The 23,378-nt window shown below is 42.2% G+C and overlaps 2 protein-coding genes and 1 long non-coding RNA gene across 3 annotated transcripts in view; 1 reads left to right on the top strand and 2 right to left on the bottom strand.

The window, feature by feature from the left end:
• Positions 1–839: 839 nt before the first annotated feature.
• Positions 840–4,527, bottom strand: LOC101934100 (macrophage migration inhibitory factor). Its single transcript, XM_005288565.5, has 3 exons — positions 4,285–4,527; positions 2,320–2,492; positions 840–1,104 (listed from the first exon to the last, which is right to left on the bottom strand). The coding sequence occupies exons 1-3, from the start codon at positions 4,390–4,392 to the stop codon at positions 1,038–1,040; spliced, it is 348 nt and encodes a 115-aa protein (XP_005288622.1). The 5' UTR covers positions 4,393–4,527; the 3' UTR covers positions 840–1,037.
• A 3,100-nt stretch (positions 4,528–7,627) lies between these two features.
• The window catches only part of LOC135975754 (uncharacterized), a 55,586-nt gene continuing 39,835 nt past the window's right edge, over positions 7,628–23,378 (top strand). Inside the window, exons 1-2 of the long non-coding RNA XR_010592775.1 lie at positions 7,628–7,763; positions 9,177–9,209. This is a non-coding gene — a long non-coding RNA (uncharacterized LOC135975754). The remainder of the gene's footprint in view (positions 7,764–9,176; positions 9,210–23,378) is intronic.
• LOC101933859 (macrophage migration inhibitory factor-like) lies at positions 9,225–20,918 on the bottom strand. Its single transcript, XM_005288564.3, has 3 exons — positions 20,705–20,918; positions 10,279–10,451; positions 9,225–9,398 (listed from the first exon to the last, which is right to left on the bottom strand). The coding sequence occupies exons 1-3, from the start codon at positions 20,810–20,812 to the stop codon at positions 9,332–9,334; spliced, it is 348 nt and encodes a 115-aa protein (XP_005288621.1). The 5' UTR covers positions 20,813–20,918; the 3' UTR covers positions 9,225–9,331.

Consider the following 23,378-nt stretch of genomic DNA (forward strand, 5'->3'; position numbering starts at 1 on the left):
TGAGACATATGCTAATTGCACTGTGTTGTACATAAGAACCAGGAGAATTCTGAGACCTCGGCCACCCCGAGAGCCTGCCCGCACCAGGCTTTACTCAGCAACCCTTCCGAGAAGGGATCGTCCTTTGTATCTTCTTCCAATGGGGGACTGAAAGATGCCAGCTCAAGCCAATGGGCAAGTATAGTTTTGCAAGGCATGTGCCACTGACAGCTAAAGAACATTCTTGTGCACCTACCCAGCCAATGAGCATGTGAATATGTGAGTGTGCTTTAGACACAGATTTAAACACCACCTCTACAAAATGCAATGAAAGGACACCTGGATTACAATGCATTTGAGATGTACTTTCATGCGCTACACAATATGGAATTAAAAAGGAGCAAAGAAGTGTGCTACCTCCATTTTGATCACTGGTAAATTATTCTGCTTGCTGCCTGAAAAGGAGCTATGTGTAGACCTGTCTATTACTTTTGCACTACACAGATCTCAGATTCAAAGGGATAGCCGTGTTAGTCTGGATCTGTAAAAGCAGCAAAGAGTCCTGTGGCACCATATAGACTAACAGACGTATAGGAGCATGAGCTTTTGTGGGTGAATACCCACTTCTTCGGATGCATGTAGTGGAAATTTCCAGGGGCAGGTATAAATATGCAAGCAAGAGTGAGTAAGGCTAGAGATAACAAGGTTCTTTCAATCAGGGAGGATGAGGCCCTCTTCTAGCAGTTGAGGTGTGAACACCAAGGACACAGTGGTTCAACGAGACAGAAAAGCACTTGTTTGTTAGGCTGGCCAAATCCCTCCCTCCCCTGATCCTAAAGGAAGAGCTCACACCATGCCACTTCCTTCTAAATCTTTATTATTTATTTTCTACATATAGAAAACAAAAGGAATGCTAAAACAGTAATGTGAACACTAGCAAGGAACCACCATCCGTGACAGTGCACAAAGTGCAGGGAAGGGCCATTTGTGCCATGAACTGCTGATAGGCAGGAGATGTGCAGGTCCAGGAATAGCCTCTTTGTTCACATGGGAGTGCCCTATGCGAAGGTGGAACCATTCCAGCCCACATTAGCAGCATTCATGTCATAGTAGTTGATGTAGACTCTGTAAAAAATAATAATAATAATAATAATAATAGAGTAGAAATGTTGACCATGACAAATGTTTGCTTTCGTCCACCAAGCATCTACCCATTATTACTTGTATAGGAAACAAGGGGGGGGGAGGAATCACTCCCCCTCCCATCCTCCAAGGGATGTGGTTTCACATTTTCCATTTTAATTTTTAGAAAAGCGAGCAAGGTCTTTGCCAGTAAATTTTGGCTTAAGCCCAAAAGCTGCACCACCCACAACTTCCCTTCTCCAATACTTTACCAAGCAAAGGCAAGCTGGGTTTGCCAAAGCTCACACCTTCCTGCACACTGCCTTTTCTTCCTTGCATTTCCAAGCTCTTAGTTCTTTAGTTAAAACATGTCATTTTAGTGACATGCCTGGAACTGCAGGAGAGATCAAAGGGTTTGAGCGCTTTGAGGGCTGCAACTTTTTGCCAACACCAAATGGGCTCTTCTGGCTGACTGCAGCTCCCTGCTTCTCCACACATAGGCAGCAGCAGCTTTCTCCTACTGTTTGCCACTGAGCACAGCTGCTCTATTCCCTTGCTGGCTGACAGAACTGCAGCTGTTTGCCAAGTGCCAGCGTTCTTCTGGGTCCCCTTACCTACCTTCCAGCTCCCCATCTGCCCAATGATCTCCCTTCATGCCCAAACAAACCCCCCTCCCCCATGCTGAAATGTAAGTTCCATATTTATATTTCAATTGATTTTACACTTATATGGTAAAAATAAGTAAGCTATTTTTCAGTAATAGCGTGCTGTGACACTTTTGTATTTTTAGGTCTGCTTTTGTAAGCAAGTAGTTTTTAAGTGAGGTGAAACTTGGGGGTATGCAAGACAAATCAGACTCCTGAAGGGATACAGTAGTCTGGAAAGGTTGATAGCCAGCCTGAACCACATTAATCCAGAAAAGGCCAATTCATGGCACTAGCACACACCTTACAGATTTTACAACAGTTGTATCTCCCTACTCAAAATAGATACTGTTCTGTAGTAAAAGGCTTGCAAGATGAAGGACTTGTTCAGTTAGGAGTCTTAGGCAAGAGCCCTATTTGCAGTATTTTACTGAAACTAGCTGAAAGAAAGCTGGAAAAAACAACCCCCCCTCGGGTGTGAAAAACAACAGACAACAAGAGAACATAAATAATCCAAAAAAGTAATAATTTTAGACAAGCTGATAACTGGAATGTCTCTCTGGTGCAGCCTTACCTGTCTGCAGGTATGTGCAGCTGTTTAGTGAGCAGGTCACACAGCAGCTTGGTATAGCTCTTGTTCTGCTGTCCTCCAATCTTTCCAATGCTGTGAAGGCTGCAAAGGGCACAGGGATCGGTGGAGCCCCCAAAGGACATAAGTTGATCAGCTGCAATGTGCACAGCTATGTACTGTGAAACAAATCAACAACTGGTGATCAGGTAATATTCCTCCCTCTCCTGATGTGTATTTACTTGGAATCCAGAGAGCAGGCTTGTTTTCTGGAATTAGCTACTGCAAGGACAAATGGTGTTTAATCATACACATTTCTAGAGCATCCACTGCAGTAGTACAGTACCTTAGTCAGACATGTAGTGATTTAGCTCACCAGCTTACATTTTTTCCTTTTTTTAAAAATAATTCTGTAAAGACATCTTCCACCTCCTGCAAAGGTGTAGTGATCCTCCTCATTGAGACTACTGCCTGACTCCAACTCGCTCTCTAGCCAGTTGATGTTTAGCCTCCACACAAGTTGTAAGCAGGAGCACATCACTGTGACCAGTCAGATTGCGCCCATAAATCTATAACATTTCATGGCATCTGTTGTCTAGTAGATTTAGCACAGGACAGGGAGTCAGGAGGGCTTTGTTCTCTTGCTTGCTCTGCCACCGATTCACTGGTGGTGTGTACACTAGCCTTTTTGTTCACATTGCACACTGGTACAACTCCAGTAATGTGATTACAACTCATGGAGTGTTCATGGAGAAAGACCTTGGCATTTTGGCCACCTCATCTCCTAACCCTGCTTAGGGGCATGTTAAGATAACAGGGTGATCAAAACGCTAATGGGCTGTCTACTCTGATACTCCCAGAACTTTAGCTCCCATTATAGTAGCACAAGTGGGAAATTTAAAGATAATGCTAGCATTGATAATAGCCACTGTATGACCTTGGACAAGCCACTTAGCTTCTTTATACCTCTGTTAAGTGGAGCCACATACCCATGTTTGTAAAGTGATTTGAGAGCTATGAGGACCAAGAGCCTCTATATGTGCTAGATAGTAGATAAACATTTTTCTGACTGAACAGGATTTGAAACTGTATTTATTTGAAAGCTGAATTCTCTGCAGCTGCCTGGGGCTGGCATACTCTCTCTTACCCATTGCTGCCCTCTATGACAGAAGGTTTTTCCAACCCACTGGGCCTCATTGCAACCTAAATCAGTAAGAAAAAAAAAGTGACCTCTCATAGCATTAGTCTTCTGTACTTATCATTCTTTAATAGCAAAGGCCCACTTTGATCCAGCTTTTGTGGACATCAGTAGAGAAAAATACTTGGTGAGAAGAGCATGCCGGGTTAGTAAGAAACACAAGAGGTTTGCATGATGAATATTCCTAATCTATACACCCATTACAGTGAAGACCGACCTATTCTAACGGAACAGTTCCCTCCTACAAACACACCTAACTCTGGTAGGCAGAGCGGTCTTATCTGCTTTTCTAGAAGATAAGCATGAGAGAACCCACTCCTGCACCTACAGAACCAACACCCTGGCCTTGCCCATGAGGGAGAAAGGCTTCATTGTGCAGTGTCACTTCTACATATTAGTCAGCCGCACATTCAGTTATTCCATTGGCGGCAGAGAAGAAGAAACCAACCCCCCCGGGGCCATGCCAGCAAACCTCCATGTGCTCACTCAGTCCTTCCATCCTGTCTCGCCTCACTCCCAGGCGACCGACTGAACTAAAAGCTGCCTGCAGCAATAGAAATGAGAGGGCTCCCTTTTACACTGAGAATCGTTACAAGAGAATCATTTCCGTTTCCTCTAGGTTAGAAAGGAAGCAGCTAGGAGAACAGCACCAAGGATTCAGGCTAACTACGGCATCCTTACCTTGTACAAGTTGCTCTTTCTGCATGCAAGTTATATACATGCCCATGCGTACAGCGCTGGGGGTGGGAGCAGGGTTAGCCTCCTGAACTCACCTGGGCAGGCTTGCCTGTAGCCTTTGCTAGCTGCTGGGTGATCTCCCCGGTCAGGCTCTCTGGCACTGCATCCTTGCTCACGTTGGTGTTAACAACAAACATGGGCATCTTGAATCCTTGCAAAGAACTTTCCCTTTCTACTAAATCGTTAATCTCAGCCTATAGCTGCTTCCCCTGCTGCTGCTGCAAAATGGAGCTGAAGAGAAGAGAGCCCGCAGCAAATCCCTCTCACTGTGCTCTGAAATGCTGCTCATGTGATCTGTGCTAGACCAGATTCTTAAAGGGACAGCAGCACTCAAAAACGGGGGCTGCTATCTGCAGATAATTTTGGCAACTAAACATTCAGTTAAAGCGTATTCCTGGTGCACCTACTGGGTTTAATGTCTTTATAGTTTCCCCTCTCCCCTAGATTCCCTACAGAGTTCTTCCCATTTCTTCCTTTGCTCAGTCATTTACTTTATTATATTATATTATTATTAATAATAATTATTATTAAATATTTATATTATGGTAACACCCAAAGGCTCTCATAAGGATTTGATACCCCTTTGTGCAAGGCACTGTACGAACATAGGCCCCGATCCTGCAAAGACTTATGCTTGTGAATGGTCTCACTGATTTCAATGGGACTACTCATGGTGGTAACGTTAATCACAGGTATGTTTGCAGGATGGGGCCAAAAAAAGACACAACTCCTATCCTGAAGATGAGTTTTTATTTGCAAAATAAATGGCATCCCTCTGCATTTTTTTATATAAATGCGTATTTGGCTTTGTCTGTTTTTTTCCTGTCACATAATGCAAACCATGGTTTATAATTCTGTGTTGCTGGCATGAGTTAGTTCTTCAATTCTTCTCCTTCGCTTTTGACTGTTAAATAGACAATGATCCATTTCTTCTCAATGCTATGATTTCCATACCATGTTTTCTTGTTTGAACTGAATTACGCTGAAGTGGTCTATCTAATCCTGGCTCATGGATGAAGTGGAGCTCTTTATATACAGGCCAAAGGCTGCTTAAGCGATGAGCCCTCTGCTGGGCTGTGTGCTGTGATGCACGTAGATTGCCCTGCACCTTGTGTAGTCATTTACCTCAGTGCAAAGAGAGTGTAAAATGCTGCTAAATCAGAACGGTGCATTTTACCCCCAATTTACATTGGTTAAATGACTCTCAAAATGGAGGGCAACAGAGAATCAGGTTCATAACCTCCTCCAGCCTTGCCTACACACACAGGCACAATTGAAAAATTACTTGGTTCTTATATTTGTAGAAAACCTGCCAATATGTAAATAATGATACAACTGAGCATAGACCCCTGCTAATGTACCTACAGTAATGGTCCAGAAAAACAGTTTACAATAAATAATAAGATGGCAGGGTCTCGGCTAAGAACATGGGGAATGTTTTAAAATGTTTTAGTAATGCTATTTTTAAAAAGGACACACTGTCCCTATTATTCCCTGCAGTTGCATAAATCATCTCCCTCCCTCCTCTCTTACCTCCAGCTCCCTGAGGGACTGCAGGAATTGCAGGGTGTTGCTTCTGGGAATTCATGCAATACAGGGGATCATGCCGCAGCCAGTGACTGCACCCCAAACGTTCTAACATACCTTCCCTGGCCTGCCAACCCCAAAACTATAGAACCCCAGCCATCCTGCAGTTCTTGCATGGAGAGTATCTATGGTCTCTGGTGATGCTGTGGAAGTACTCTTCTCCACTTTGGCAGGTTTGGGGGGAGGTTTCCCCTACACAGTGGAGGGCAATACTTGGCCCTCTGTTTGGATCTCAGATGAAGGGCTTGCATGTTCACTAAAGCTGCCCATGTGCATGTGTAACCCACCTGGAGTGTGTATATGTTACATACACACACAGTTTTAATCATTCATTTTTGGATATACAGCATGCATTTTAAAATGTGACCTGAGTCTTTTATTCTTTCCTAAGCATCACTACATACTGTAGAACCTCAGAGTTATGAACACCAGAGTTATGAACTGACCAGTCAACCACACATCTCATTTGGAACCAGAAATACAAAATCAGGCGGCAGCAGAAACAAAACAAAACAAACAAACAAAAAGCAAATACAGTAAAGTACTGTCAAATGTAAACTATTTAAAAAACAGGGAAAACAGCATTTTTCTTCTGCATAGTAAAGTTTCAAAGCTGTATGTCAATGTTCAGTTGTAAACTTTTGAAATAACAACCATAACATTTTGTTCAGAGCAATGAACATTTCAGAGTTATGAACAACCTCTCTTCCTGAGATGTTTGTAAATCTGAGGTTCTACTGTATTTTATAATTAAAATAATAATAATAATGACCATCTTGAGAAGGAATGTGTGGAAGAAATAAAGATGCTGGGATCTCAAATGGTTTGAATTTGTACAAACAAAAATTAATCAGGCGCAAAGCTCTAATGACGTGTGATGGCTGCAGTGGGCAGAGTGCACCCATCTTTTAAAAAAAAAATGTAATGCAGGACAGTTAGGACCAGATCTTCAAAAGAATTTAGGCTCCTAACTTCCATCTTAATCTTTATTGTCATTGGACATTGCTCAATTGGTGAAAAGGGGAGGGGAAAAGGTTTGTCCATTTGCTGTCTCTGCACATTCCAAATCCTAGGATTTGATATTGGCCCCTTGTAGTAGATGTGACCATAGTTTCTAGTAAGCAGCTAACTACCTTCCTACAACTCTGTTTTTTGGTGTAAGTACAATTTTGGACACACTTTTGCTAATACAGATACAGGGAGAGTTTGCAGTGCAACCCTACCCTTTAGTTTAAGTGTGCAGACTGATTCTAAGAAAGGGCAGTAAGGCCAAATCTAAAGTGGGCTGGGAGCCATGTTATTCACATTATTTTGTAATACAATTTAAAATCAGTTCAAGCTAATTCGGTTTAAACTGTGTTAGACTGGCCAGCATGAACAGGCCAAAAGCATGTCTAAACTTAGTTTAGAGCTGTGTTCTAGCCCAGATTTCTACCTAAGCTAGAACACGGTTTCTAAATTCATTTTTTAACTTCTCCACACTGGCTGACTTGACTAAACTGTGTTTAAAGGAACACTCTTATATTAAAACATATTTTTAGGAAGCACATTTCCTTTTGTATTGTCACAGGGTAGCTGGCCCCTTTAAAGGGAGTCAGAGCTCAGTCTACCTATAACTGACATCTTTAAGGAGAATGAGCCAATCTTGGCCCACCTGCCAATTAACTGCCTAGGTGCGTGGTTGGAAGCTAATTTTTCTAATGAGCACCTGGAGCTGATGACTGGCTACCAGAGTGCAGGTGAAGGGTACTCCTACAGAGAGTGAAGGCTTCTAAGGAAAGGAAGTGTTTAGATAGCTGCAGGAAGTCTAGTTTGTGAGGAGCTATGGCTTGTATGCTGTCAGGAGAAGAGCTGCAGTTGGTAGGATGGTGCTGGCTCTAGTGAAGGAATCAGTGTTGAGAGAGTGCCTACTATGTAAAGAGTCTAGGTGTGGGAAAGGGTGCTATTTGCTATGGGGGTGGGGAGTTACTCTTACTTACTCCTTGACTTTTCCTAGGTCTGTGTTCTCTTATGTCTTCCACTTCTTGCTTGTCTTTCTCTCTCCCTGAAGACTTTGGATGTGGTCATTAGAAAGATAAACTTTCTTTGCCTCCCCCAGCATCTTTCTTAAATGATGTACTTGATGTGGGATTAGCCTGAGAGTGAGATGAAGGCTGCCTCCTAGTGAAGAAGATCTTTATTTGTTGTGCAGTCTGCTAATATCTGAGAGTCTCAGAAGTGGGGGAGGGTTTGGTTGACCTGTAAAAGCCTTGGCTAACTTTATTGATAATGGAGTTGGGGGAACTATGGTAGAGTATCCACAGTGCTGGAAGGATGTTTGTGTTGGAGGGAAGAGGGTGGATGGCCTGTGCCTTTTATACATAATATAACATACTTTAGATCAAGACCTGAATTAGCTTAAATTACTGACTTTTTACTACTTTTATGTTTACATCTGGTATCTTTCTTCATGAACTAGCTGGAATAACTCTTGTTTCTAGTGAGTTTGTAGTGCTGGAGACCCTGAACTACTGCAACGTTTGGAAGCTGGTGCTAAAGGGGGATGGTTATTTGTTTAAAGAAAACTTCCATTGGAAAAGCTCTCGTGATAGAGTCCAATGTTTTGTGCTTGTTTGGGTAAAACCAGTCTTCAGTTGCTATACTGACTAATATAAATCTTTAGATGGTTTCAGGCAGGAGACAAGATTATTGGTGATAAATTCACTTACCCAAAAACCCTGCACCACAGCTGACAATATGTATTTCTTCAAAGGTTAACTGGCTGCACGTTCAGCTAAACAAAGCTAGGAAGGCCATTTACAATCTGGTGACTGTGGTAATGTTGCACAAACATTGACCAACTTCTGTTGGCTTTATGTTTATGGCTTAAAAAACCAAATGCCTACATTTTGGGCCAAATTGGACCAGTCAGGTTCTTTAAACTGAATTAACCTGAGCAGATTCCTCAGATAAAACTACCATTGAAGTCTGACTGTAAAGTATACTTTTAAAATTGCTTTCAGTACTAAGTGCCTGGTGCAGATGGGCTAAACTTTGGCTAGATTTCTATTGCCATCTAATCAGGCATTAAGTGCTGTGCTCATCTCTTTCTGTAGCTTTGTCTAGGCAATGAAAACTCAAATTTCCCCCTAGTACTAGCAGCTTGTGTGAAACCTTGTGTAGATAGGTTGCTGCTGACATTTAATAAGTCAACTAATCTTACTTGGAGCAAATTTAATGTACAATTAAGAAGTATCTCTCATACAGATCAATAGAAAGTGTGTCCATCTTCCCATGTCTCTGAAAAGTAATAAGGCTCACACTCGGCATTTTTTTCTAAGTCTTTACTTCTCTTTTACAGGTGTGGTGCAGAAGAATGTTAAAGCAGCAACAGGTAAGCATGCTACTTGAATTTGCGCACACAATACAGAAAGTATGACTGGAACCATGGTGAGCACTAATCATTTAACTCAGTAAAATTCTGATCCATGAATAACCTGTTACTTTACATAGGCCTTAAGCAAAGGTGGTACGGTTCCAGCCTACGTTGGCAGCACTCATATCAAAGTAGCTGATGTAGATTCTGAAAGAGAAGAGAGATGCTGAGAACAGAGCCTGCAAAACTTCTGGATTTCACTTAATGAAACTAACATATTTACAGTGTCAAATATCCCTGTAATCCTGAAGCCTTCTCCAGATTTTACTATCTGACTTACATGCTCCGTAAACTGTCAAGCATCTGCAAAAGCTTAATATATTCTCCTTATCTTCCTGTCAATTTGTACATATCATTTCAACTTACCTTAAAACTATTTACTCTTAAATAAAGAGACATTGTCTTGTCTCTTTGGGCCTACGTACAGGAGGAGCAACAGAAATGCCGCTTTTCTTTTGTAAAAATTCTGATGGAAACAGGTTTAAAAAAAAAAAATTCCTCTGCTGTTTGCATCCCAGATCCTGCATTGAAAATGCAAGTGCATGAGAACCTGAAAGTGAAATTAATAAGAACTAGCAAGCGATATTGACTAGTACAATGTTGCATTCTGGAAGAGGAGATGTGAAAAGCAAACAGAAGTAGTGGAAATTTACTTACATTTTTCAAACCTTTATTTTTAAAAAACATGGCTTCTAAACTGACAGGATTTCACCTTTTTCTTCAGCTTCTGTTCTGGTAGCATTAATTTTTGTTCTCTAGTAGTTAGTCAGGTTGTATCTAATCAGTTGGTCATGGTCACATACTAGTTGAACCTGAGATGTTCAGCACCAGAACCTCCTACCATTTGTGCTAAAGGGTTATCCCCTTCCTATTATGACAATTGTCAATACAAAGTTTAAATATTTATTTTTTTACCGTCTTCAAACAAGTTGTTCAAAAAAGTGTAATGCAAAGAGCTATGTAGTTTGGGGTTAGTAGTTAACAGATACGGAGACCCCAAATCAGGCACACTGTAGTACAGGCTCACCTGTCTGCAGGTATTTTCAGATGTTTGTTCATCAGATCACACAGCAGCTTGGAATAGTCCTTGTTCTCTTGGTCTCCTATCTTGCCAATGCTGTAGAGAAAGCACATGGCGCAGGGGTCTTTGGAGCCATGGAAGGACAGCAGCTGATCAGTAGAGATCTGTAGCGCTAGATACTGTGAGAAGAAAATTGCTTTTCTTTGTCATTGTTGGGGAGATTTTTTTCAAAGGCACAAATTACACTTGGGTGCCTAAATCCCATTAACAGCTAATGGCAGTTTGTACTGCAATACCAGTTTGTGCTTTGGAATTCTCCCTCGTATACAAATTTTTTAACCCTAGCTTGTTGTTACATTCTTGGATGCATTCAATACTAGTGAGGAGTTGCCACCCCTTGCCCTGTAACCTCAAGTGCGTCACAATGCCTTGCCACTGTGGCTCCTATGCCTGGGTCACTCACCAACAGCAACAAGCATGTGCTGTCTATATAGTGGGCAACCCTGGTCCAATGCTTTGGATCCCGGAGTCTGCCTGCAATCCCACAGATCTCCACTGGCTTCTACCAGCCTTGGTTAACAACTGGTATGGTGACGCCACACGCTCATAGCCCTGAATTTTCCCGAAAACCCATTTTGATTGTTCCAGGACTGGACATATCAGAGGGGTATTAAGGATTGCTGCCCTTTTTAAGGAGTCAATATCCAACAGCTGGCTACTTTAACTGGTGTTACCAAACTGTTCATTTTAAATACAGCACTAGATTATTATTTTTTTAGATTAAAAATAAAACAAGCTTATAACAAATGATTTCAAATAGGAGTTAGAAATGGTTACCTGCAAATAAAATTTAATCTAGCAAATTTTGGTTCAAAGCTTTGTTTAAAATGGACTTTCTCACCCCCAGTTTTTCATTAAGAGGGTGACTGACTCTTCCTTGGTTAGGATCTCGCCCAGATGCCCAAAGGTGTTTAGGTGAAAGAACTTGGGGTTCTCTAATCCACTTCGAGGATTCCTTAGACTATATATTCTGAAGGATTTCCTGCTCCTCCCCCTGCAAGTAAAGCTCATTTGAACTGTGAGGTAGGTGACAGAGCATGGAGCTTCCTTCACCACCAGATTCCTCATTTCCCCACTCGTTGGCAGGAAACAGAATAACTTGAATTTCAGCGATCTCCTCCCTCTGCTGTCTTGAGGACCCTGTTATTAATTATATGTAAATTAAGGTAAAAACACATTACTTTGGTTAGAATAGGCCAGTTTAACAGCTTTTGCCTACCTCAGCAGGGCTGTCTGGTTTTGACCATATGCTAATGACATCTTACAGGGGGACTTCATTACTTTTACATAAATATTTCTACATCCATTTCACCATGATATTAGTGACAAGTAAATCTAGTTTTCAAATGATTCCTCATAAAATGTACTTTGTACAAAGGTTACAATAGTGTGTAGAGTGTGACTACAGGGGGTGCTTGTGACATTGCACTCCATATGTTTATGAATGTGAATGCTTGTGAATATAATGTAACTGGAATATGCTTTATGAAAAAGGTCTCTTGTAAGGTATCATTACAAAGTTTATAATCTGAGTGTTCATCTATTTGTATCATTCTTCTATCTAAAACTAGAAATATGAAGTATTACTGAGGTCTTATTGTAATAATGTAAAGTGTGGGCCATTAATGGTGGTTTAGAATCTTGATTGCTCCCATCGACTAGGACAATTGGTTGTAAATGGCTCTGTTTACTTGCAAGCCTTCCTGCGTTTGTATGAGTCAGGCTGGGAAGAATAGAAGCTTGGGGTCTCACTGGACATGTGACCATGTCACCTGGTACTGGAATCCATCTTAAACCTGGTCCTTTTCCATGTAGAAGGAGGGGTGGGGACCCAGAGAGACAAAAGATTCCCACCTTGTGCCAAAGCTATAAAAGAGGGTGGAACAGAACAAAGGGGGCTGCTAGTCATGAGCAATCCCCTAGTTACCATCTGAGCTGGAACTACCAAGGACTGTACCAGGGAAAGGATTGGGCCCAGACTAGGAAGGAGTCTAGTCTGTGGAAAGAAGCTTATTGGAACATCTGAGGGTGAGATTTACCTGTAATCAGTTTCTTAATGTATTAGGATTAGATAGGGTTACCATATGTCTGATTTTTCTGGACATGTCCGGATTTTTGGTCCTCAAATCCCCGTCCGGGGGGAATTGCCAAAAAGCCGAACATGTCTGGGAAAATACTAGTCCCCCTGCTTACCTTAGAGCGGCTCCGGCAGGCTGCGAGCTGCAGGCGGATTCCCCCGTGGTGGCGGCTGCTGCTGCTTTCCCCCACCCCCCCCAGATACCTCAGCTTTGTGTAGCTGAAGAGCCGAGCTGCCCGAGCGCTACTGGCTTCACGGTTTGCCAGACAGCCTCCAGACCCTGCGCCTCCGGCCGGGTGTTTCCCCTCTCGGGCTCCGGCTGCGCTGGGGAAGCGCCCGGCCAGGGGCGCAGGGTCTGGAGGTCTGGGGGCTGCCCGGCAAACCATGAAGCCGGTAGCACTCGGGCAGCTGTTTCGCGTGGCTGGGAGGGAGGAGGGGGAATGCGGGGCGCTCAGGGGAGGGGGCTGGGAAGGGGCAGAGTTGGGGTGGGGCCAGGGCCCTGTGGAGTGTCCCTCTTTAAATATGGTAACCCTAGCTTAGACTTGCATGTTTTTATCTTATTTTGCTTGGTAACTTACTTTGTTCTGTCTGTTATTACTTGAAACCACTTAATCCTACTTTTTATATGTAATAAAATCGCTTGTTTATTGATTAACCCAGAGTAAGTGATTAATACCTGGGGGACTAAACAGCTGTGCATATCTCTCTATCTGTGTTATAGAGGGTGGACAATTTGTGTTTACTCGAAAGCATTATACAGAGTAAATGCAAATTTCTTTGGGGTTTGGATTGCATTCAGAGCTGGGTGCTGGAGACAGGAGTACTTGCTGAGCTGTTTTCAGTTAAGTCTGCAGCTTTGGGAGTGTGATTCAGTGTCTGTGTTGCAGCAGGCTAGTGTGTCTGGCTCAACAAAACAGGGTTCTGGAGTCCCAAGCTGGCAAAGCAAACTGGCTCAGAGGTAATGTCAGCACATCAGGTGACAGTCCCAAGGGGGTCTGGTCTCTGTGCCCAAACCAGTCACAATGCTTTTGGTCACACGTGCCATACAAAACTTCTAAAGATAGTGCTGCTAATCACCCAACTGGACAGTTATTAATGAGCCAGGGATGCTTCTAGCATGTAGCATTTGGGCTGGGTGATGCTACCTTCATTACTCATCTATTGTAGAACTGTTTTCTTAGAAAGCACTACACTAAGGCTGTGTAGTGCACTTTAGCATTTGGTGCATTGCAGCTGTGCAGCAGCTGTTGTCCTTGCCAGTATTAAGTTGTAGGAGGTGCATAGTTCCCTTGATCTCCTTCCCCACATATGGAGCATCTCTTCCTCTGCACCCACATAACTCTCCCTAAAGAATACACCGCTAGGTGGGGTGGTTTTTGATTAAATGTAAGAATCATCAGGATTAGTTTCCTATTGGAGGAAAATGGGTGGCACTAAGCTCTGCCATTTTGCCTCCATGGAGCAGGTGTCCATTAGACCAGCCATGAAAATAACCCCTTGGTAACAAGAATTAGGGAAGGAGGGAGAGTGCCAGTTATTTACACACACTCAGATACAGCATCAATATAGTGGGAGGTGTATAAGGGGGAATTAGCCAAATGATTTTAACTGTTTTTATATAAAAAGTAGCTGAGCTGCCATCCCTTCCCCATATGGGTGATACTATGGGAGGATTATTGTCAAACCGGGGTGCCTAGAGAGAAGGGCCAATGGTGCTTATATTAGCACTTAGGCTTGGTCTACACTACCCCCCTAATTCGAACTAAGGTACTTCGACTTCAGCTACGTGAATAACGTAGCTGAAGTCGAAGTACCTTAGTTCGAACTTAACTTGGTCCACACTCGGCAGGCAGGCTCCCCCGTCGACTCCGCGGTAGTCCTCTCGCCGAGCTGGAGTACCGCAGTCGACGGCGAGCACTTCCGGGTTCGACTTATCGCGTCCAGACTAGACGCGATAAGTCGAACCCAGAAGTTCGATTGCCAGCTGCCGAACTAGCGGGTAAGTGTAGCCAAGGCCTTACATTGGATTTAAACCCTATTCTGAGGGCTTAAGTGGTGCACTAGCTTTGTGGTGCCTCTCTGCACACATGAGTGACTGTCATCTGACTAAAATGAAAGTGTGAATTTAAGTGGAACAGAGCCATTTCTGCCCTCTACAGTGGGATGAATTTCAGGAGGGATTTTCAAAAATGCTTTATGGTGGTCAACTTTGCTCCCATTGAACTTAATGGGAGCAGTGCCAGACAGATACTAAGTACTTCTGAAAATCCCACCTGTAGCCCCCTAAGTGGAAACTTGAGCACTGAAGTGTGGGCTGTGGACGTCTCACATAAGCACACATTTGTAAGATGGACTCCTGGCACGTTATGGTGCTGATAACTCTCTCAAGAGACAGGGAAAGAAATCCCTGTGTTAAGGTCTCCATTTTATTCCTAAACTTTTACTCTGAAACACAGAAGGCACAGACTCCCTTCTCGTGTTTTTCTCCCCATAATGCCAACAGCAGCAGACTACAAAGGGAAGCATGTGGAGTGATGGGTTAATTGATTTACACCCTCCCCTACCAAAAATAATAAAATTAGTGCACATCACTTGAGACTAGAATGCACCATTCTAAAGACTTTTGCTGCTGGGGGAAACTGCACAATGTTATCTGACATAAACACATTGGAACTGTTCTCAAAAAGTCACTAAGGGCCAGACTTCAAAAGGCATTTGGGTACCTAATGATGCAGTTAGGCATCTAATGTGATTTTTCTAAAGTGTCCAGGGCCCAGATCCACAAAGGTATTTTGTTCCCTAACCTGCATGGAAATCCATGGGATTTAGGTGCATAAATACATTTGAAGCTCTGGGTGTAGGTGCCTACTTCCCATGTCCCCTGACCTGCAATCTGTTCATTTTGTTTCCTGTCTGTTTCTGCATCAAATTCAAATACCTCATCTTGCCTTTAAAGGTGCTGCTCCTGCCTACATCTCAACCCTTGTTTCTGCCACTATGTAGGGAATTGGATTGCTATCATGAAAGGCTTCTGAAAGTGCATCATTCACTTAACAGCCAGAGAGAGCTAAAGCTTTGTTATTTTTATAAAATAAAGATGTTTATTAAAAATAAGGAAACATTAAATCTTCAGTTAAATGTTCCTTATTTCCTTTTATTTATATACTCAAATGCCCACCCATTCGCTTTTAAAATCAGCACATAGAGGAATTGATCTGAGAACATACGTCCTCCTTACACACTTGTCTTGTTTGATTCTGCAATCAAACTGATAAAACTACTAAGGAAGGGAAGATGCCCTTGGTTTATCTTTTGGGTGTAAAATTGAAAGCTTAATTATGGCCAATTACATACCAACTCTGTTAATTTTTTCATTTCTGATCATAATACCAGAAACATCAAGGTTGTTTCTCTAGTATGTCTGTGCAGGAACAATAGCTCCCAGTGAGCAAAGAGTTAACAGGTGATCTTCCTCCTCCCCTTGCACAGGAGCTCAATAGAAGTGTGGCTGCTTGGGAGACTGGGGAGTAAAATGTCATGAGGGTGATCAAGATCCATGCACAGGGCTCCTGGGGTAGCTTGAAACTCAGACTGGAAGATGTTGTTTTGTAATTAACTTATTTTTTTCTTATGAATATCTCATGAGGTAGACAGTTTGACTCAGTAGAACAACATGCAGTCAGTCAGCATTCTGCCAATTCATAGCAGCAGAGTAAATAGCATGCCCTGACACACTATTGACTTGAAAGGATGTTTCTAGGGAATCACATTGAGAATTTGCATCCTCAAAATTTGCATTCTATTTAATGGACTTCTAGCTAGAGTGGTGGGGAAGAGAATCTACAGAGAAAACATAAGAGTGACCATTGCTGTGTACTCTGGTTTAAGCAATAGGAATGGAGAAGAAAGGATTCGCTTTAGTGATGATACAGAAGGGGAAAGTGGCAGGAGTTAACAAAAGCCTGAATGTGGAAGAAAGCTAAGAGAACTTGAAAATTATACTGACATTATGACCTCAGGAGATGGAGAGGAAAGTGTTTTCAATTGTAAGAGAAAAGGGCAAGGTCTGGAAGGAAAATATAAGTAGTTTGGGATATAGTAAGCAAATTAATTCCCAGTGTAATGTCATTGAATTTCCTGGATTTATACCTGGCATGAATTTGGCTCACTGAATTGACTCAATTGTGCCTATCAGAGAGGGAAGTTTAATATTTAAGTATTTCCAGTGGTACTGTGGTAGCTAGTCATGAGATTGGCTTGTTCAATTGGTTTTAAAAAGAACTGAGTCTTAGAAAGGAAGATGAGACTAATGGAAAATGAGCTACAGGTAGGAATTAGTCCATCACAGCAGAAGGTCCCACACCTGGTGATTATTGGTAACTTAATCAGATTACAAATGAAGTGTTAGAATGCTCAATTTCAATTACTAGTATCAAAATCCTGGTCAAGAACACCCCTAACCCACCACTACAATGGGTGGTGTAGCATTATCTAACCCTAATTGTACAGACAGCATTCTGAGGGAATCCTACCTTGCAAGCTCTGGCATCTTTCTTCTATTGTTTGAATATATCTTCCTAGAATGGAATAGGGAATCCAATTTTCTAAAATGCTCCTCTGCCAATGAAAAGGTGTCAGTGTGGTACAGTACTTGACCAATCTGTGTATTATTCATGAAAGCTGCTGCTGCTTTAGGGACTGGAGAGGGTAGATCATGTTTTAAAATTATTTTATTAAATTATGGAAATGTTTTACACCTTTCACTTGCATATTAATATGGATGATAGTGCCACCAATTAGTTTTGAGTGATGAATTGTGAGGAATACAGTCTACTCTGACCTGAAAAAGTTGAGTGTCACCAACCACTTTCGTAGCCATTTCTTTAAATTCACTAAACAGGCAACTTGTGCCTTGCTTTTCATATAAACTTCTCGAACAGTCTTTCAGTAAACATCTGATGCAATTCCCAGCAGCTTTTTTGGTATTAGTGAAGAAAACAGATCCTTGCAAAAGCTCTTGAGAGCAATATCTGTTTAAAAGTGGTGTTTTAGTACCTTGATGTCGGTGCCACAGTCATGGATCTTTGTGTGCTAAAAAGTCCCCATGGGTTTGGTAATGAGGCAAGCAGAGAGTAGTTTGGTACTGGGTACTCCAATCACTTCTATTAGGACATGACCAGAAAGCTTGTAATGAGACACGCTATGCTCTTTTTTAACCTTCGCTAAAACTCGAACAATGATTGCTTTTTATGACTTGTACTTATCTAGCAGGTCAGCTTTGGTTGGAGGCAGCAAGAATGTATATACTAGTGTCTCCTTGTTTCTGTTACTGCTTGATGGTGCTTCCAAAGAAGCTGTGTTTATGCAAGATTCTTGAATAATTACCAAGGGTTTGGCGGATTCTCCAACCGTGGCAGTTTTAAAATCAAGGTTGGATTTCTCTTTTTAAAAAGAGAATTCATTTTGAACTAGAGCATATTTTGGGAAAGTTCTAGCACCTATGTTATATGGGAGGTCAGACTAGATAATCAGAGTGGTCCCTTCTGGTCTTGCAGTCTTAAGAATCTATGCAAAGCAGAAGCTTGATGGACTGTTATTTGATACTAACAACAATGGTTAAAAAGTTGAGCTGGTCAGATAAAGAGAGTGCCCAACTTCACAGCAAATATTATTTACCATGAATTCAAACATCTGTAGTAAAAACTTACGCAGCACTGATTCTAACTGTAAAACTTCCTATCAAATTTTGTAAGCATGTACTCTATTCCTCCCCACTGGCTGCCTATCAGTGAAGCACAGGCAGCAATTAAACCATCAGTCCTTACCCAACCAATTCTGTGGAAATGCAAGAGAATCCCTTATAACCCCAACCTCTGACTCCTAAACACTGCTGTTTTTACATGTAGTCACCTGGGACAGAGGCTGGCTGTACTGCATTATACAGCAGGCATTTATTTCCTTTTCCACACTGAAAATAGTTTGGTTTTTCTAAGTGTTCAGTATAAAGAAGAGCTGCTTCTGGAAAGAGGAGCATGTTTATACAAAAAGTTTTGCATTACTATTTCAGTTGTTTGAATAACAATTCTTCTCCCTCACCATCCAGTTTCTGCTTCCATCTGCTTTCACACCACATTTGAGATCTCAGTATGTGGCTATGGAAAGCCACATCTCAGTAGGAGGCACCGGCTGAGATATTAAAGTGGGTTCTTCTCTAAATGTGACCATGTGTAGAGCTGGGCAGACAATGCCATCTCCATCCCGACCCTGTGGAAAAATTGTTTTTTTTTGTTTTTGTTTTTTTTTGGGGGGGGGGGTGTGTCAAAAATTAAAAATTTCAGTTTCTGATGAAAAATCAAGATCTTCCATATAAAACAGACATTTTCCATGGAAATTCAGTTAGTTGAAACTCCAATTTTTCATTTAAAAAAAAAAAAGTTTTGATGGAAAATTTTCAACCAGCCTTAATTCTATGGTCTCGTGTTCATTGTATCTCTCTGATTGCATGTAAAATTGTCAGCCTGCAAACAAAAAGTTGTCTTTTCTAACTGCCAGCAGTGCAAACTCAGCCAGAGACTTGGGTCCTGAAACTCAGGCTGGGTTCTTTCTTTCTTGTACATTATCACCAGAAATAAAGATACTAGAGGCCATGGTTTAGTACCTCATTGACACCTCTGCAAATCCATCATCTTTTAGTGTGGTTGCACATGAGAAATGGAAATCAGAATATGAAGGCAATAGGGTTGCACTTGTGTAACTGAGGGCAACAGTTGACTTGCAATATCTTAATGCTGGGATGTGTGAGGACAAGAAGAGAGCTCAGCTTGACTCTAAGTCCAAGCTGAGTTTGCTGGGCTGCTAGTTGGAAAAATGACTGAACTTAGCAAATCTCACATGGAGTCACATAGAGTGAATATTAGCCCCATTTATACCATTGTTACAAAGTCACTTTTCAGGGAAAAGCTACACTTCAATTTGAAAGCTGACACTTAACATGTTTAATTACCTATTTATGTTTAGATCATATTTCTTATTTCCCCATCCTGTTTTGACAATACTGAAATAAATGTCTTACCCCTCTTCCAAAAATGTGAAAAGGATGTTTGCATGTTCTAAGAAACATTAGGTGGTGTTTTTCCTGCTCAGATAACTGAAAAATGGTTTCTTTTTAAAACTTTAGATTTGTCATGGATTTAATCCTCAAAAGTGGAAAAATGCCTCTGAAAATATTGGCTTAAATCTAGCCCTGATGTACAACAGGTTCAGCTCCATATTTGCACCCACTTACATCACAACTGATATTGGTGGTCTTGGTTTAGAAATAATAGATGTGTTTTGAAAATATTGCTGGAAAATCACATTCAGAAAGCACATTGATACATTCAGAAAATTGCAGTGAGTATGCACTGGGAACTTCACACAGTGGGCTGTATTCTAGATTTACACTGGGCTGACAGATCTGAATAAGTCTCATCTTGGCTTAATGAGAATCTAGCCCACAGAAACAAATTTTACATTTATTGCAATTGTTGTCCTGTATACATGGAAAGATTCACATAAAGACACTGGGTCAAATCCAGAATTAGTATTAGGAGGGACAATTCTGTTGACTTCAGCAGTGGCATATCAATTTATTTGAATTGCACATTGGAGTCTATTTATTTTAATTTGCAGTCCCATTTTTCTTGATTTTAAAAACCAATTCCAGGTCAGTGCAACATAATGATTTAATATCTAATGCCAAAAAGTCAGGAAGGTCCATGGCAGAACTGGGACTACAATCCAGATCTCAGGACTTCTTAGCTCAGTGGTTTGAGCATTGGCCTGCTAAACCCAGGATTGTGAGTTCAATCTTTGAGGGGGCCACTTAGGGATCTGAGGCAAAATCAGTACTTGGTCCTGCTAGTGAAGGCAGGGGGCTGGACTCAATGACCTTTCAATTGTAGGAGATGGGATATCTCCATTTATTTATTTATTTATTTATATGCAGTATGTATATTAGTTGTAGAAAAATGTACATTAAAAGGGAATTGTTATGGTTTCCACATCAAGGGAATTACTTTTCTTTTTTTTAAGAGTCATCTTAAATGTTATACACAGGCTGTTCAGGCCTGGAATTGTTTTAGGGTGTATGTGTGCGCAAATGGAAGGTTCTAAATACTGTTACATTTTTCAGGAATTCAGTGAAGTAACAATAGATGTCTTAATTGAGAAAAGAACACATGGAAATACCTTAGCATATACTACATTGTCCCTAGATTACAAATACAGTAATTGTTTGAACCTTTTTCTGCTTACCTGTGCCGGTTTGCCCAGTGCTTTTGGTAGTTGCTGGGTGAGCTCTTCTATTAAGCAATCTGGCACTTTATCCTTGCTCACATTTGTGTTAATAATGAATTTAGGCATCTCTTGATTACAAGAGAGCCTTTTTCTAGCCTTTGTTAAAATCCTCACTGAAGCTACTAATCCCTATGCTGTTTCACAGTATACCTGTTATGCTGCTCACTCTGCTATAAAAAGCCCCACAAATGCATAATTAATTAGGATCTCCTGATAGTCAGCAGTTCCCGCCCCACCAGCAGTTCCTGCAGGCTCACCTGTTGGGGTTAGTAGAGAGGAAAGAGGCTGGCTAAGCCATCTGCTGGACTTTGTTAATGAAAGTAGGAACTGTAAATATATTACAGTGGGGAAAATGTGTATTTTTCACTCATAACAAACCAACACGGATTTTGTTTAAAGTTTAAACAATAATTCATTTTTGGATATAGGCCAAGCATGAAAAATATTTAAAAAGTGAATGTTTCAGAAAGTTACAAGTGTATGAGAATAGGGGACTATTACGGGAATTGTTTTGCAATGTTAAGTATAACAACAAATGTAGAAACTTTCCATAACTGTGGGTTCTGGTAGCACTTTACATGAATAGAATACAAGAAAATAGCAAATGCTCCTTGTGTTATGTGGGCCTGGCCCAAAGTCAATGGAAAGGCTCCTATTAACACCAATGGATTTTAGATCAGGCCTTATGACTTTCTCTTTCACCAGTGCGACATTTGCTAATCTTAAAGAAAAGGACTAGTCTCTGAGTTCTTGTTCTTCATGCTGTATGCTACAAGTGATCCCATGCAATCAATGGGCATTCTCATAGTGTAAGGTACTACACAGATGAATGTGGGTGGAAAAATTGGGCCAGTGTGACTTTTGTCCCTACTGAGGATTGCTGTCCACTCAAATGTTCACCAATAAGGTTATTTAGGAGACTGATGGGGAGGGGGATAGGGTGTGTGGGTGGGAGGGTATTTGAGGTGAAGTATGTGTGTGGTTAGGATAGAAGGTGGGTTTTGGGGGCCCAGTAGGAGAAAAATGGAATGAATTCTTTCCTGAGGAGAAATAATAAGAGTAATGGTGGATCTAGGCCCCTGTTGCCCCTCTGGGGCCCCCTATTGCCTTCAATCAGGGATTAGGGCCTGGAACTGCCAGCCCCGTGTGTGTGTGTGTGTGTGTGTGTGTGTGTGTGGAGGGGGGGAACATACAGCTCTAGTTCCTCCTCATCCCATAGTTTCCTGACTGCTGGCACCCAAAAGGTTCCTCCTACTAGACCAGTGGTGCTTGGTGCCTACTGGGAATCTTTGTGTTGGAGATCAGTAAATTGGCATGGTCTGCAGAAAGCCGGGAGGAGACTGTCTGATAGTGGATGGTAACAGTGCTGCCGTTCTTGGAGCTCCCATGTGTTCTGCATTAGCAGTGTGTGTCGCTTGTTGATTCAGCAGCCCTCGATGTTGCTCATAACAAAAGACCACAGGCTCGGTTTGGTGGGAAAGGTTCAGCCAGGTTTATTTTCAACAGGGCACAGTCCTAGTGCCCGGCTCAATGGTTACAGGGTATTAACACATGCCTGCAACAAGGTATTAGCTTGATCAACGTGATATCGTCCCCTAGGCCAATACAAAGATACCACTCCTTCCGCTCTCCTTTCATATATTGATACAAACAAGTTATGTATTCCATTCCATATGTTAGCTACCCTCCTGGTACCTGCTAGTTTAATCCTCATCTATTATCCTGTCATTCCTTTCTTATTTTACAAGGGGTCTGTGTGTTCCTGTACTACTCTCTAGGAATTTGTTGATGTAATTACTTGAGAGTTCAGGGTGCTGTGTACCATCCTTTCAGGTCAGGAATGTGCTTACGTGGGTAGCTGATACCTAGTGTGTTGGTATTCTGCCAAGGCCTACTTTGGTTCATACTTTTAGCTATCCCTATGGCTCCAGCAAGGCCTACATTGGGGACCCTAGGCTGAGGCAAGGGAAAGAGGAGTGGGATGTGGAGGGGACGGGATGCAGCACTGGTGAATGATCCATCTGCCTTCTGAGGGGAGGCAATTAGTGATCTCCTTCCTGGACTGAGGCTCCGCTTTGAGAGGAAAACCCTCCACCATGGTCTACCTGGTCAGAGACTGACTCTCCTGCAGGGCCATTTGGAACTGAGCCAGAGAGTGACCTCCTTCCAGGCCACCTGGCCTGTGGCAAAGTAAAAGGTGGGATTAAGGAAGCACCAGCAAAATGTCGAACTGCCTCCTGAGGGGTGGTCATTAATTCCCCATCCTGGGATGAAGGACCTGTCTGAGGAAAGAGAACCTGCCCTCCTCCTCCCACCATTGGCTGTCTAGAACTGAGCTAGGCAACCTCTCCCCCCCCCCCCTGCACTTCCAGGCTGCTGGACTGAGGGGAGGGAAATGGGGGAGGAGGGGAAAAGGGCAGCATGAGGCAAATCAATGACTTTCCACCTCATCTGGAGCAGCTAGTGACCTCTCCCAGAGCAGAGAAGTGCTGCCCCACCATGGGCTGCCTGCAGCTGGGAGAGGGTATTCTCCTAGTCACCAGTGGGGAGCAGGCCCCCCCACATCTCACTATCTCCTCAGACTCTTCTCTGCTATTAATTGTGAGAAGATCCCTTACCTAATCACACCTGA

The sequence above is a fragment of the Chrysemys picta genome, chromosome 15, assembly GCF_011386835.1.
Source record: "Chrysemys picta bellii isolate R12L10 chromosome 15, ASM1138683v2, whole genome shotgun sequence".
NCBI lineage: Eukaryota > Metazoa > Chordata > Testudines > Emydidae > Chrysemys > Chrysemys picta.